At 37.2% G+C, this 17,009-nt stretch overlaps 2 protein-coding genes across 5 annotated transcripts in view; one reads left to right on the plus strand and one right to left on the minus strand.

The window, feature by feature from the left end:
* Nucleotides 1–10,249, plus strand: part of carmil2 (capping protein regulator and myosin 1 linker 2) — a 46,078-nt gene extending 35,829 nt beyond the window's left edge. The window contains exons 33-41 of one of the 4 annotated variants that reach the window (XM_058751425.1): nucleotides 20–123; nucleotides 294–1,077; nucleotides 3,492–3,596; nucleotides 3,965–4,001; nucleotides 5,059–5,127; nucleotides 5,412–5,762; nucleotides 8,136–8,243; nucleotides 9,595–9,699; nucleotides 9,872–10,249. In XM_058751425.1, coding sequence (XP_058607408.1) covers nucleotides 20–123; nucleotides 294–1,077; nucleotides 3,492–3,596; nucleotides 3,965–4,001; nucleotides 5,059–5,127; nucleotides 5,412–5,762; nucleotides 8,136–8,243; nucleotides 9,595–9,699; nucleotides 9,872–10,086 — 1,878 coding nt within the window. In that variant the 3' untranslated portion in view covers nucleotides 10,087–10,249. The remainder of the gene's footprint in view (nucleotides 1–19; nucleotides 124–293; nucleotides 1,078–3,491; nucleotides 3,597–3,964; nucleotides 4,002–5,058; nucleotides 5,128–5,411; nucleotides 5,763–8,135; nucleotides 8,244–9,594; nucleotides 9,700–9,871) is intronic. The other 3 variants (XM_058751426.1, XM_058751427.1, XM_058751428.1) reach the window with 3 other exon arrangements.
* A 1,978-nt stretch (nucleotides 10,250–12,227) lies between these two features.
* Nucleotides 12,228–16,368, minus strand: tmem170a (transmembrane protein 170A). The gene is made up of 3 exons (XM_058751487.1): nucleotides 15,903–16,368; nucleotides 14,512–14,682; nucleotides 12,228–14,019 (listed from the first exon to the last, which is right to left on the minus strand). The coding sequence occupies exons 1-3, from the start codon at nucleotides 16,042–16,044 to the stop codon at nucleotides 13,889–13,891; spliced, it is 444 nt and encodes a 147-aa protein (XP_058607470.1). The 5' UTR covers nucleotides 16,045–16,368; the 3' UTR covers nucleotides 12,228–13,888.
* Between the last annotated feature and the right edge of the window lie 641 nt (nucleotides 16,369–17,009).

The raw sequence follows: 17,009 nt of genomic DNA on the forward strand, positions 1-17,009 counted from the left end.
TTTGTTTGTATGTGTGCAGGAGCAGGCAGCTGAGAGCGAGAATGAGGCCAATGAGAACATGGGGAGGGTTGATGAAGGTGTAGAAGAGTTCTTCACCAAAAAAATCATCCCTGATGACCCCCTGTGAGTACACAACACATACAAACACACTCAAGTATGCAGATCAATGTTATTTAAACAGTTATTCAACTTTAATCACAGCACATGATTAAATCATGATCTCTAACAAATAAATATTCTTACCGGTTGTCAAAAGACATTTCCCATCATGCCTCTCCTCTCCTCGTGTTCAGAAAGCACCAGAGGGAGGAGCCCCTCATTAAAGCACAACCTGCAGAGCCCACGTCTGTCACAACTGCCCCTCCTACCACCTCCACTACAACCCCCATCCCCACCACAGCCCCCTCCAAAAACATTAAGAAGAAGTTTGGTGACTTTTTCGCCTTTAAGAAAGTCCGAGCAGGTCGAGGGGCCAAGGGCGACGGCGTTCCTGAGGGCAAGGTCAAAAAGACTTCAATAGCAGATCTCATCCGACCACTCCGGGAGGCAGCACGTGCAGAGAAAGAGCGAGAAAAGGAAAGGGAAAGAGAAAAGGAGAGGGAACGAGAGAAGGAGAAAGAAAAGGAGAGGGACAAAGAGAAATTGGATGAGGAAAACATAGTCAAGGCAGTCACAACCACGGCCACCACCACCATCCTCACCATCACAGATTCAACAACAACTGCACCAGTTATTGAGGACAAAATGTCACCCAGAGCTCTGTCACCTGCCCCCACACCTGTACTGACCCCACCTGCATCCACTCCCACACCTCCTGCCTCCTCTCCGAGCAAAACCGAAGAGGTCCCAGCACTGTCCCCTGCTGCACCTCCCACTCCCACCAAAACCCCCAGCCCAGTCCCAGTTGTGTCACCCTCAGAGCGGGAGAAGAGCCGGACCCTGGAAAAGAGCCGCACCCCAGATGGAGAGCGGAGGCCTAAACCCATCCGTCGCTCTCTCAGAGAAGGCAAATCACAGTCCCTCATCCTGCTCTCAGACGTCTTGCCAGAGCAGGATGACACAGCCACGCAAGTAAAGGTAACTGAGCAGTGGTTCTGATTGAGTTAAACTAGATATATTGTATATTTTATATTGTATAGATATTATATTTTGGCTCGGCCAATTAATCTGACTATTTGGTTATTTCTATATTATATAGTAGGCTGATTGGCTGATTAATAGAAATTCAAAAACAGCATAGTTGATGCTTAACACAAATTTTACTCAAAAAAGTGCATTTTGAGTAAATATTGTGTAAAAAGTATTCATTTAAACCCTTACAATAAAATTTCTGTGGCAGTACCATGGTATGTTCTGAATGTGATTTGATATAAAATAACAAAAAACTAAATCTTTATGAGGATGAGGAACAAAAAACTAAATCTTTATAATCTTTAAAACAAGATTAATATACTTAATATAGATAGTAGATCTGGTATATCTTACGTATTATTTCTATATCGAGAGTATTTTTCTTACCCCATTTAAATTGTTTTTTGTGTTTTAAATACATGTACCCTTTTGAACCAAATTAATTGAACAACTTTGTTCCCTGAAGACCTTTTAAACTTTATTAACGGTCATAAATAATTCACCGTTATCGGAAATGCCTTATATCAGGAAAAAACACCTTGCCCCAGTAACAATCGCTTACTCTGCTAAAACCGCAGTATCAAAATCATCACTTATTCTTTACATGAAAAAGGGTTTGGGTGAATTAGAGATTATACACTTACTTCACTAGGCATCTTATTTAAACCAGTTTTATCCTCTTATAGAGCAAGGATGAGGAACAAAAACTAAATCTTTATAATCTTTAAAACAAGATTAATATACTTAATATAGATAGTAGATCTGGTATATCTTACGTATTATTTCTATATCGAGTATTTTTCTTACCCCATTTAAATTGTTTTTGTGTTTTAAATACATGTACCCTTTTGAACCAAATTAATTGAACAACTTTGTTCCCTGAAGACCTTTTAAACTTTATTAACGGTCATAAATAATTCACCGTTATCGGAAATGCCTTATATCAGGAAAAACACCTTGCCCCAGTAACAATCGCACTCTGCTAAAACCGCAGTATCAAAATCATCACTTATTCTTTACATGAAAAAGGGTTTGGGTGAATTAGAGATTATACACTTACTTCACTAGGCATCTTATTTAAACCAGTTTTATCCTCTTATAGAGCAAGGATGAGGAACAAAAAACTAAATCTTTATAATCTTTAAAACAAGATTAATATACTTAATATAGATAGTAGATCTGGTATATCTTACGTATTATTTCTATATCGAGAGTATTTTTCTTACCCCATTTAAATTGTTTTTTGTGTTTTAAATACATGTACCCTTTTGAACCAAATTAATTGAACAACTTTGTTCCCTGAAGACCTTTTAAACTTTATTAACGGTCATAAATAATTCACCGTTATCGGAAATGCCTTATATCAGGAAAAAACACCTTGCCCCAGTAACAATCGCTTACTCTGCTAAAACCGCAGTATCAAAATCATCACTTATTCTTTACATGAAAAAGGGTTTGGGTGAATTAGAGATTATACACTTACTTCACTAGGCATCTTATTTAAACCAGTTTTATCCTCTTATAGAGCAAGGATGAGGAACAAAAAACTAAATCTTTATAATCTTTAAAACAAGATTAATATACTTAATATAGATAGTAGATCTGGTATATCTTACGTATTATTTCTATATCGAGAGTATTTTTCTTACCCCATTTAAATTGTTTTTTGTGTTTTAATCTCATTATATAACCCTCATTCACTTTTGTTAAATTTATGCTAAAAAGAAAAACTATTTTCCAATAAGGTAAGTCAGTATCATGATACTTCAATATTTACTGTATCATGGTAGTGATTGTTTACCATGTTCATGTACACACAAAGAAAACCATCATCTTACCATGGTGCATGTACAAAACTACATGGCACTTTTTTGTTACTGTAACAGCATGTGTTGAGTTACTTTGTGTGATCTGCATTTCTTTTGTCACATTTTCTTGTTCTCAGAACAGTCTTTGACGTCATTGGCCAAGACTGTTGTTACTCTATATATAAATGTGTCAGAAGTGAAATTGTCACAGTGTGAATATGGGTGTGATGTAATATCAGCACATCTAAAATATTTTATAAACAAGATGCTGAAATTGTTTTTCTTGCAGCATCTGTTGATGCATAATATGATTTTTGCCAGCTAATGCTGAAAACTGTGAGTCAGTATTAAATAGTTTGGTCGCTGATCCAAAATCCCTCTGGATGAGAGGGCGCCGTCAGTTTTAGAGGTTCCTATTGACTATTTAATGTATGGCTGACTTCACTTTCTAAAAAGTGCTCTGAAAGCTCCTAGAATAAATATTGATAGAATATTTTTGTACAAACAGCCCAAGAAACATTTCTAAGAGGTAATCTTTTGGTTACTGTCTAGAAACATGCCTCAGAGAGCTCGTCCAGCTTTGAACAGCGTCTCCATGTCATGCTTCACCGCATGGGAGTCACCAAAACATCTCCTACTGACACCAAACAGAGCCAGGTAAGTGCGGGTATTTCATGCTTCCAATTTTCTTTTATTTGTCTTTGCTACTTGCCATGTTTTTAGTAGTGTGTTGTTGCTAAACAGTCCAACCTTTTAATGTGAAATACATGTACCCTTTTGAACCAAATTAATTAAACAACTTTGTTCCCTGAAGACCTTTTAAACTTTATTAACGGTCATAAATAATTCACCGTTATCGGAAATGCCTTATATCAGGAAAAAACACCTTGCCCCGCTTACTCTGCTAAAACCGCAGTATCAAAATCATCACTTATTCTTTACATGAAAAAGGGTTTTGGGTGAATTAGAGATTACACACTTACTTCACTAGGCATCTTATTTAAACCAGTTTTATCCTCTTATAGAGCAAGGATGAGGAGCTGAGGAAAGCCAACTCTGAGGGTAAGATACATTTCTCAGCTACAGTATGTACTTCTTCGTGCTGGGATGTGAGAATTTGCCGCATTGTTAGTGCTGCGTCAGCACATCTGTGTTTTGACAGTGGTGATCTCAGTGTTTCTGCTCTGGGGTTTCAGGTGTGCCTGCTAGAGAGTGACATCATAGTGTGGCCTATGTGTGCTTCCTATATGGTTAGGCCATTCACTGATTATGAGATGCAAAATATAGTTTCTCATCTTTTTTTTCTTAATTCACACGGCAAATCTTTGCTTTCATTGAAACGCTGTTAAATAATCAGGTACGTTTAAAGTGGTCACATGATGCGATTTCAAGTTTTACATTGGCTTTGGAGTGTTACAAGCTGTTTGTGTGTATATAAGATCCGCAAAGTTGCAAAGATTAAAAAATGTCAAACCCAAAGAGATATTCTTTATAAAAGTTAAAACTCGTCCACACCTTTCTAAAATGCCTCATTTAAACATGCCCCCACATATCTACGTCACTGTGTTGGACGATTTGCATAACACCGCCCAAATGTTTACGCAAAGAAAGAAGGTGTAACTTTTGCCGCCATGTCATGGAGATGCTGTGTGTTTCCAAATATGGTCACACACTTGAGGTGTTCAGCCAATCACAACTCACTGGATAGCTGGCCAATCAGAGCACACCTCGCTTTTCAGAACGATGAGCTTTGTAAAAATTGACGTGTTTCAGAAAGGCGAGGCAGAAATACAGTATGTGGAAAATAATGTGTTTTTTTTTAACCTTAAACCGCGTAAACACATTGCAATACACCTAATATACAAAATAGTGTTATTTTTAGCATCATCGTACGAACCCTTTAATTCCATTTAAATGAGTTTGTATCTATATACCATCTCTTTATATATACCACACACACACACACTCACATATAAGTCTAGCAAGTCTAGCATAATGCTATGATTTAAAACAAGCAAACAGCAAGAATACCTTGCAGCATTGTGTTAAATCCAATTTATCCATGTATTTTATGTGCAGGACTTTCTCTGTTATTTAGTTCACTTTGCTTGCTTTTTAGGGGCAATACTTGACAAACCTGAGCCACCGCCTACATTTATGAAACCCCGCACAATGTCCACCTCATCAGGTAAGAACGTAATCACCCAGCTTCATTTAATTTCATCATAGCAAGGCACAAGTTGCGATGAAACGAGTGACAGATCTTTTCCTCTGTGATGTACATAGAAAAAATGCAGGGCGAGGTTCTAACAAAAGAAATCTAGCATACATCACCAGAGAAAAGATATTGAAGATTGACTTATGACATTTAAGAATTACGAGGTCAAAAAAGGAAACATCAATAGATAATTTGTTCACAATAATATAACAACATGCATTTAGAAAATATTTCAAACCTCTTATTTTCTTCAGACACCAGGCGACCAACCCGAGTGACCCAAAGTGTTACAGACTTCCACCGTACAGAAAAGCCACTACTTCCAGAGCGTCCTATAGGCCCGTTGCCCCCTAAACCGGCCATGAAGCCCATTTTGCTTCCCGGTAGTGAGGCAGCACGGACGGCCACGCCCAGTCCCAAGCTCCCCAGCCCCTCTCAGGATGGCCAGGCAGAGGTATCCGAGACCATCTCTCTCTCCCAGCCTCAGGAGAAAGATCCTCCAACCCCATCTCCCCGCAAAGAGACGCCCCCAGCCCCCTCACCACGGAGGAATCTCAGAACGGATATCAGAGAGCGTTCAGAGAGAGCACAATCCGTCACTGAAGGTTTGCCTCTCTGTCAGTCTAGTGGGGATGATGGGGCATGCAGGCTTTGGATGGCCAGCTTTTACATAACACGCTATTCTAAACTTGAGGGATAGTGAAAATTGAAACTAAATGAAATTGATCTAAATATTTTCTCATCCCCTGTTGAAAAAAACAGCGTATGCTGGTTAGGCATGTTTTGAAGCATGGTAGCTGGTTTGAGCTGGTCCTAAGCAACTAGCTCCTGCTGAGGACCAGGTCATAACCAGCTTAAACCAGCTCATGACCAACTAAGGACCAGCAGCCATTCTTCAAAACATACCTAACCAGCATATGCTGTTTTTTTCAACAGGATCCTTGTGTCTTTTCGAATGCTTACAAATTGTAGTCCATCACCGATTCCAAATTACATGACAAAAATTGTAGTTGGTTACGTAATTCATTGCATTACACATTTTAGGTAATATATTCTGACTACTTTTAGATTACTTTAGATCTATTTCATTTATCACATTGGTTTAAATAGGATAATCTTGTATCATACTGATATAAAAATACAAAGAGTAAGAAAATATATTCGATTCGTTGTTATTAACAACATGAAGTTCATTAAACATGACATGACACCAAGATTTCCCAAACTGGGATTCGTGAAGGGACTGCAGGGGGTTTGTGAATTTAATGAAAAGCTAATAATTAATTAAAACATAAAAATGTAAAATTAAAATAAATAATTTTAAAATAACATCAATCAAAATAAAACACTTACTAAATAAAAAAAGAGAAACCTTTCAACGTCAGAGAACCGTGAGCATGCAAATGTATTTTAAATTTATTTATTCACAAGTGAAGGTAAATGAGGTTCAGATGAAAAATATAGTTTGGGAATCCCTGCATTATGTAAATAACCTGAATTTGTGCATTTTAATGTGTTTGAAAGACAAAAGCCTTTCAAAGGCATAGTAATACATGATTAAATATCTGAAATGATTTTTGAAATGAAATCCAGTGGCCAAATGCTGTGTGACTGGTCTTTGTGTGAATGTCCACAAAACTGGAAGAATTTCTGAATGTATATATTAGAAAGGAACATTTAAAAGATGAAAAAGAGGAATTAGGGAGAATCGATAAATTATAAATAATTTATTGGTATTGTGTGAATAATATGCAATCAATAAAAAAAGCAACTGTAGTCTGATTATGAGTATTTTAAAATGTAATTTAGTCTAATTACAAGTATTTAATTTTTGGAATTTGATTACGTAATCCAGATTACATGTAATCAGTTCATCTGAACATTTTTTTTTTTCCATACAGTGACAGTTCATGATGTCTGTCAAAATCCAACAAGCTTATTTTGTTTTAGAGAGGACAAGTATTATTAGTAAATAGCGATTTAATTGTCTGTTCCACTTCAGAAAACTTAAAACATAGGACATCATCATATGCACTTTTGTGAACCGGTTCTTTATACTGAATCAGCACGACCAGTGTAGTCTGATTTCAAAATGAATGACTCCTATGAGCCGGATCTTTTAAAGAAAAATGTAAAAAGACAAGTTACCATTCAGATTTTTTGAACATCCCTTTAATTGATTGAAAGCCTATCTATCTCCTATTCTGTTTCTTACTTTTCACTTTGTCTCATGCATGTACACAAGATCGGCCTTTATGATATCCATCACCGTCTAAACAAATTTATAATACTAAAGTAGGGCCACATAATGACTCAACAAGTGTCTGTTTTCATTCAACACCTCCCTCGATGGCCGATCTCAAAGCTCTCAGAGTCTGCCGGCTCTTACAGGGCTCGGCCGAACACAATTCAGTTAGCCCTGTCCCATCAGTCATGTAATTCAATGATTGTGTGGCCGATGCAGCAAATGGGCCCTGATGAAAATGCATTCATTCTTTGAGTGTTGGTCCAAAATACTCTTTGCAGCTCCAAATGTTATCTCAGCGCAATAACCACATAACTGAGAATATGAATATTGTGATAATGTGATAAGCTGAACGTCCCTTGGCGGTATCAAGTGTTGTGCATATGTCAGCATTTTCTGTGGACAATAAGCAGTCCATCATTTTTTTTTCTTGATTTTCATTCAAGTTCCACCCTACATCCATACATCCCGATACAGATATTTTTCTCATTTGTGAATCTGTTATGAACAACCTTGTGATGTTCATATCTGTGGCGTGGTGGTAGCACATACACTCATGACATAAAAGGTCACAGGTTTGAATCCTGACTGTATTGGTTCCCGATTTCCCTCATTCCCAATCCTCCCCGTCCTATATGATAAAAGGCATAAAACAGCCTCGAAGACCCTGTGCTGTATTATATTCATGTCTTTTATAAGAACGGACACAGTCTGACCGTATTTCCTCTCATAGAGACCCTCCCTATACCACGGCCCCGCATGAAGCCCTCTCCCCAGCGCCGTGCTGTGTCTGTCCATGAGGACTCTCTCCTCCAACACGCCGCCATGCTTGACCCTGAGGGTGAGCATCTGATGTCTCATACCTGTCACTCACAATATGTCAGTTACATTCACATTCACGTGTTTCTAAACAGCGCTCTGAATAATCCTGTTCATGTTAAATGAGAGCGACGTTTTGAAGAAGATGATGTTGCTAGCTGCTGATGTTATTGCTAGTCAGGTATTTTAAGGAGGACAGACATTGTCACACTGGAGTGCATTTTATTGGAGGCAATTAGCATTTTATACTATATGGACAAAAGTATTGGGACACCCCCTTCTAATGAACAGGTTTGGCTACTTTGAGTACAAATCTTAATGCATATAATGATATTCTAGGAAACTGTGTGCTTCTAATTTTATAGCAACAGTTTGAACAGGACACTTTTCTATTCTAACATGACAGTGCCTCTGTGTATAGGGCAAGGTTTAAAAAGAAATGTTTGATTCAGTCAGTGTGGAAGAACGTGACTGGTCTGCAGAAAGCCAAGTCCTAATCCAAGCTGAACACCTCTGGTGTGACTTTAAATGCAGATCTTGAGCCGAACACCAATGACTTGTACATATGGGTACAGTCATTTTAGACACTTCCAAAACTCTTGCAACAGAGATGGAAATATAATTTTTAAATACATATATTATGTTTCCATCTTTGTTGCCACGGTTTTGGAAGTGCCTTTTTCTGTTCTAAAGAAGGGGGTGTTCCAATACTTTTGTCCATGTAGTGTACACACCATTTAAACATTTGGGGTTGGTAAGATGTTTTCAAAAGAAGTCTCTTGTGCTCATCAAGGCTGCATTTATTTGATCAATACTACAGTAAAATTGTGAAATATTACTACAGTTTCAAATATGAAATTTAAAAATTAGTTTTCAGCAACCATTACTCCAGTCTTCAGTGTCACATGATCCTTTAGAAATCTTTCTAATATGCTGATTTGCTGTTCAAAAGCCATTTCTTATCATCAATGCAGAAAACAGTTGTTGCTTAGTATTTTTGTGGAAAATGTGATACATTGTTCGACTAATAGAAAGTTTAAAAGAATCGCATTTGTTTGAAACAACTTTTTGGCAACGTATAAATGTCTTCACTATAATTTTTGATACATTTAAAGCATCCTTGCTGGTTAAAAGTATTAATTTCTTTAAAAAATCTTACTGACCCCACACTTTCGAACGGTATTGTAAATGAATTCAAAGGCAAAAGATGTAGACTAAAAGACACAAATGTAGATATTGAGTTCATAGGATCATTAAAACACAAAATGCATCTCTTTCTGTTAAGTGTTTGTTTTTTGTTGTTGTTCTGCAAGCAACAAATCTACTGTATGGTACTTTTCAATAATGCCAGTTGTTATTATGGCCTCTCTTAGAGCTAAAGGCTGCGCTGCCAAGACGGCAGAGGTCACCGGGGCGGAAGCGAGGAAACCTGGGGGAACTGACGCCCTGCTCAGAGGATTTACCAGAGGGTGAGGAAGGTGAGAGGAGGAAGAGATTAACTCTACTCCAACACCATGAGAAGAAACCTGAGATGTATATAGATGTATTTAAATCTATACCAATATAGTAACTTTCTATAAAATTTTTATACAGTTTGTGCAGTACTTCAATTAGGTATCGTGCTTACGTGTCCATCATGTGCATTCACAGTGAAATCTGGGGAAAAGGAGGACGGCACTGGACAGGTCGATGAGGCGAACAGCACAACAGTCACAGACAGCCAATCAGAGCAGAGCCCATCCGAGCTCAGCAAGCAAGTGACCAACCAGGAGAGGGGGGAGACAGTCTCAGAGGAGCACACAACGCAGGGAGAAACATCAGACCAAAGAACTGAATCCCCCTCACCTGAGATACACATGGACTGACCCTGCGCAAATCTATTTTCTATCATGTGTACCTTTGCCTTGCACGCCAGATTATGTACAAAAGAATGAATTATGAACAAATGCGTTTAAAAAAAACAAAAAAAAAAGTAAATCAATACCTATACTTGTTAATAATGATTAAAAAGTGAATTCTGTTGTGTCATTACGAGTCCTGACTTTTTCATGGATGCGAACATGCTTGTCTCTCTTCCCTTTCTCAAAAGTACTAGTACTAGTCTCTCTCGGCTCAACGCGAAAGTTTGGCAATAAAATGCTTGGCAGGGATTTGATTAAACTTAAAGTGATAGTTCTAAACCTGTACGAGCTTTCTTCTGTTGAACAGAAAATATTTTGAAGAATGTTGGTAAAACAAAAACAAATAAACAAAAAAAACTGAGAGTCAATGGTTACCGTCAACTGTTTGATAACCAACATTCTTCAAAATATGTTCTTTTGTGTTCAACAGAAGAAACTTGTACAGGTTTGAAACAACTTTTGGGTGAGTAAATGAAGACAGAATTTTCATTTTTTTGGAGAACTATCGCTTTAAAGCAACTGTATGTAGTTCTGTCAGAACCACTATCGTCAAAATGATTGACGCTTAGCATACAATTTGGTTTGGCGGTATGGTTCTGTTCTGGGCAAAAAGTCCCTGCCCCTCCATGCAGCCTGTCATGAATGAGCAGGGAGAGCAGCAATTATAACCCCCCAGCCCCAAAATAGAACAAAGCAGATATCATTAATGTACTTAATGATATTTAAGTGTAACAACATTATTTAAGATAAAAGGAGTCTGATTCAAAGAGGGATATCAGAAAGCCAAGTCCTGCGAAAGGTGGAGCTGGGGATGGAGGAGGGCAATTTGCTCCTGAGCAAGCGAAAAAGCTGCTGAATAATACTGAACAGAGCTTATATAGGAATGCCGTGATAGGTGTCATATTCCTATAGGTATATGTGATAAGCTGAGAGTCAGCTGATGCAAGCTTGACTTGCGCTACCTGCCAGAACTAACGCTATACGCTTAATTTTTGGGAATTTTGGGACTTTGGAGCTCCCTACAGTTAACGGAGTGGAACTAACTGTCGAAAATATCTGATTGTTGTAATTACAGTAGATACATGTACCAAAGCCATCTCTGCATGAGCATTTGTTGCTGCCGTAAAGTAATCCACCCTTTTCACGTAATTTAGGACCAGCTCACTAAACTAAAAAAAATTGTCTTATTATTGACTTGAAGCGGCTTTGCTTACATATCATAGGAGTATTAGAAGTCTTATTAGAAGTCAGAGTACCATCAGAATTATTTCAAGGTTAGAAATGACATACAGTTGCTAGAAATACATTACTACTTGTAAAAGGAAAGTAAATCTTTCTGCAGTCACCCAGCAGCACCTCTGAACTGTTATTGGCACAGAGCTTTTTTAGCTCCCTGTCCCTGTTTGTAGTGCACTTTTCTTATTTAAAACGTGTACTGCATCAGATACGACAAGTATATTTAAGATTCTATTTTATGAAATAGCTTTAAACCTCATCTACAGTGGCTAAAAATTAAAGGAACTTAGAATTATGAAGTCATTTTTGAGATTACAAATGACATTTTGGTTGACCCTTCAGGTCATATTACATGGCAAAAACCAACCAAATGCTTTCCTCTTATAGTTAAGGCAATTACGCAAACTAATGATACTAAAATCAGTGTTTTCAAACCTGTTATGGTAACTGTTACGGTTTTCATATTCCAAAATAATGTTCTACACTTATTATAGGCCTAATGTTCTTTTATTCCAGTTTAACCAGGCTCTAATAGCAGAAAAGCCCACATGCTTTGAGTCATCATTCCATGTGCGTTTCTACAGCATGTTACTCCCTCCAGTACGCAGCAAGTGGCGGGTGTGCAGATTTGGCCGGTGAATGTTAATGGAACACAGCAGAGCCATCTGTGAGTGTGGAAGTGCTGGAGAACACAGAAGCTTGCACTAAACCACAGATGAGAGTGGCATGAGTAAACCACCCTCCATTTGGAATACAACCAAATTGTTTTTACTACTCTTTCAGCTGTTATTTTGCACACATTTAGCTTACTAGCCAACCTATTACACCAAAACCGCAGGACAGCAAATCACAAAAGCAAAACAAGGTGGTGTTATTATAATCTAAACCATTTTATTTCATGAAAATACTAGCAATTGGCACTTATTTTACAATAAGAAAATTAAACTTGCCCAGAAAAAAAATAAAATAAATGGAAAGTATCACGTTTTAAAGAGTAAATCCATTTCTTAAGAAGACCATACAATCAAAGACAAACCACAAAAACAATGAGCAGTCACTCCACCAATGATTGGACTTTAGAAAAATAAATCCATTTGTGCAATTGAGAGACCATAGGCTCAGACGAATAAAGCATAGCTTTCAGTGCGTCCCACTAATGTTAGCGCTCCAATCATAAAAAGATTAGTCTGATTTACAATATCTCGCACCACACAAGCTTGGAATGAATCTTCCAGAACACAAGAACTTCCTGAGGGCTTGAATATGGGAGAACACAAGTCTACAAATGCTTATACTGAAGAAATGTGAAACGTATATTTGAGAAATAAATTTGGTTTAGATGTCAGTCTAAAAACTCTGCTACTATGTGTTAAGATCATATTCATATCAGAATTACAGCTCTTGCTGATAATGTTGTTACTGAACAAGAAGATAGGGAGAACATCTACATGTGTGAGTACATATTTTTTGTAACTTAAGCATCTTATTTTATATACTTCTGTACATAACTTGAGTTTCAGATTCTGATATTATAATTTTGTGCATTCTATAGTAAATTCCGTTTGATCTTTCCACATGAGATTTCTCTAAAAATAACTGTCTGCGACGTATGACGGCTGTAGAATAGTGTTATCATTTCTTTGGTGAAGGTTTAAGTGATTCTACAATGGATTCAGCTGAAATATGTTTTACATTCACATGTTAGGCATAAGAGGTGAGGCTGCCACATACAGAACCTTATGGGCAAATTAGTGTCAAAGCAACATTGTATCACTCTAATATATACAGAAATAACAATGTGAAGGCCAAATCCTGGAGCCCACTTGAAAAGCAAATTCTTAATGACTTTGAATGTAAAAACAGGTCACAAATATGTCATTTAACCAACAAAAGCCACTTAACTCCAGCAGGAAATCTTATGTCATGAAATGATTACAATGTCAAAGTCCACACACAAGTGTGTGCAACTGTAATCTCTTGAAATATGCCCACAATCAGTGGCAAAATACATATAAAACATTGTGAAGTACAGAAACAAATTTAAATTTCTAGCCTTTGGCCTAATGGATTCATATAATCAGTGCAAAGTGAATGCAAGTTGATCCTCTCAAGCATAATTTAAGGGCAAGCTGGAATGGGCTTAAGTATGTACAGTTTTTACCTCATCCAAAACTTTATAAAAGACAAATTTAGTGTTAAGAAAGGAAAATGAAAAGAAACTAACAAGTAAAATATTTATAATGATTAATTTAAAAAAAACAAACATGTGCAAGATGACTCCACCTGTAACACAAGGCTAGCTCTGCTTTAAAGGTAGCTCGTAATGTTTCCTTTTCAAATGAAAAGTCCCATGTTACTCGAAGAACTCATCCGAAACCCGTTTGGAAAAAATACCATAGTTCTGTATCAAAGGAAACAAGTTGTTGGAACTGTTTGGGAAGTAAGGCCTCCATGTTTTGCATATGACGCCCAGGTGACTGTACCGCTTCCTCTCCTTGTAATGGCAGCCTGGTGTGCCAATGTCTTAGTGCTACAGGGTAGCCAGCACTCTGAGGAAGGAAATGATAAAAACACACAACGACTGTCCTACTCCAAACACCAAGGCCTCCAAGGAGAACATACTCTTCCCAGCCGCTTTATAAACTCCAGCTATGGCTGCACCTGTAAGACATTTAAATTGATATGTAAAGCATACAAGTAAAATATCTAGTGACTGTTTAATCATTAAACGTAAAAATAAACGATTAAAGGGATAATTCACCCTAAAATGAAAATTTGATGTTTATCTGCTTACCCCCAGGGCATCCAAGATGTAGGTGACTTTGTTTCTTCAGGAGAACAAATTTTCATTTTTGGGTGAACTATCCCTTTAAATACCAACATTTTGTATGTCTAGATCAGGGGTGTCCAATCCTGGTCCTCAAGGGCCAACGTCCTGCAGAGTTTAGCGCCAGCTTGCCCCAACATATCAATCTGGAATACTGTAGTAATCCTGAAGACCTTGATTACTTTGGTTCAGGTGAGTTTAATTGGGGAGCTAAACTCTGCAGCTGGATTGGACACCCTTGGTCTACATGATTTTCATATTCATTATGACATATCTCAGATGTAGCTAGATAAAAAATAAATGAATAAATAAAACAAGCTACATACTAGTAAGAACCCCTCCAAACAGCGGGCCGATGATGCCCATGAGAAGGATGCCGATTGGGAAAAATCGTGCCATCTTATGTCTGCGGAGAGTTGCCAGAGCCAGGAGGGCAGCAGGCAGGTGGAACACCAATGAGGAGACAACAGCCCACAGGAACACCCCATACCACATCTCTGCCAAAGCAAAACATCACATTCAAAAACACATTCAAAGCCTGAAGATCAGCCAACAGTCTATAAAACCTTCCCACACCTGTGATGTAAACATCTCCCACGTAACCTTAGGAAAGATCTCAATGACTGGCATCATGGAAATTAGGACTGTTTGTTAGTGGTGAAGCGTCATTATTTATAATACTGTAAACTAAATTGAATATTTAACTACATATTTCCATCACACAACTTGAAGATAGATAGATAGACAGACAGTTAGAGAGATGGATGAATGAATGGGTAGACAGATAAACACATAGATAGGCCTAAATGTTCAGACAGACTGACAGATAAACAGACGAATAAACGAATGGATAGACAGATGCATACATAGATAGTTAGATGGACTGACTGGTAGACAGATGGACTGATATACAAATGGATGGAGAGACCGATAGACGAATGGATATAGATAGAACAACAGGTTGACAGATAGACAGACATTCATTACTAGAACAGAACAACAGAGAGATAGATAAATCTCTGAACAACAGAGAGATAGACATATCTGCCGAATGTCTATCATTCGTTCTCTAGTAATATCTGTCATTGTGTCTGTCCGTCTAATGATAGACAGAACAGACAGATAAATGTTTATCTGCCTATCTTTCTGCAGTAATATCTGTCATGATGTCTGTCTAAAGATAGATAGATAGATGTCTCCCTATCTATCTGTAGTAATATCTGTCGTTCTGTCTGCTTGTCTGTCAGACTAAAGATAGATAGATAGATAGATAGATAGATAGATAGATAGATAGATAGATAGATAGATAAATAGATGTCTTTTCGCCTATCTCTATGTAGAAATACCTGTCCTCTGTTATGTCTATCTGTCGTTCTGTCTACCTGTCTATAGATATACTAACAAACCAAATAGAACTACTATGCAGATAAATAGACAGAAAAACAGACAGATAAACAACGTTACATCTGTATATATCTATTGACCGCAATTTCCCAATAACACCGTAATTTTAACAAACAAAAGCATCCAAACTCATTTAACATTAGCCGGACAAGCTAACAAAGTAGCATTAGTTGCTAACCCATTATCAGTCTGAAAGCCTCGCCGCTTTTTCAATGCAGTGCCAATCATACAACACAATAATAGTGTCTTATAGCAGTACAATCACGAGCCGATCGAAATGATGTGTGATGTCTGCTGTGGTGTGAACACTCACCGGAGAAATCGCACAGAGAGGTGTCGTTCCTCCCGCAGTTGGTGACATTTTTCCTCGGCACCAAATTCAAACTGAGGATCTGCTTCACAAATCCTACGTTATATTCGTCCTGCATTTCTCTTAAGATCAACGGCGCGATCATGCGTGAGGAAAGTGTCAAGTCCGAATAACAGCATTAGAAAAGGAATGTGGGTTTGAGCTGAGCGTTTGTTTTTAGCACAGATGCTCATCCATCTGCATGAACGTCCATTTGAACTGCGGAAAGCCGGTGAGATGAGTGCGCGGATTTACTTTCATTAAACTAAAAGCACTGTCAACCTACCAATGCCCTGTAAGGTCGTTCAAAAAACGAGAACAATGTAATTTTAACGACCACAACTATGTCTGGTTTGAGATTATCTTGCTGTCACCTGCGATTTGCGACAGGCTCATGGGCGGGGACTTGTACGGTTTGTAGCGTCCGTCCCTTCTTGGTATCCGTAAAAACAGATTCGCATATCATATGGATAGAATGTGAAAGTTTAAGCTGAAATGACTTGAAGAAAAGAATTTAGTTTTGTTATAATTTATATTTAATTGTATTTAATTTTATTCCATTTTCTGTCCATAATTATTCCGTTTATTGTCGTTGTTGTTGTTAAATATTTTCAAATATTTTTTTCACTGTTTTTTAGCACAAGGTTGGTACATGAAAAAGATTTTAAAAACAAACAAATAAATTATAATAGAATAGGCAGGAGGGCAGATTTTATAATTTAAAAAAAATAATGTATTAATTTTATTAATTTCTTTACTCTTTTAATTTGATATATTTATTATAATGACCTTATAATATAATATTTGACCTTTATTTACCTTTAATAATAATAATTTTAAAAAAGTAATAATAGTTGTAGTAGTAATAACTCAGTTTATCGTTGTTGTTGTTTTAATCATTTAAAAATATTTTAATAAATATTTTCTGTAATTATTTATTGTCATTGCAGCACATTGTGAAAATGTATATAATATTTATGTAATAATATGAATAATGAATATGCATAATTTTGTAATCGTATTTCAGTTCGTATGATACATTTTATTATTCATTTTAATAATACTTTACCT

The sequence above is a fragment of the Onychostoma macrolepis genome, chromosome 18 (genome assembly GCF_012432095.1).
Source record: "Onychostoma macrolepis isolate SWU-2019 chromosome 18, ASM1243209v1, whole genome shotgun sequence".
Lineage (NCBI taxonomy): Eukaryota > Metazoa > Chordata > Actinopteri > Cypriniformes > Cyprinidae > Onychostoma > Onychostoma macrolepis.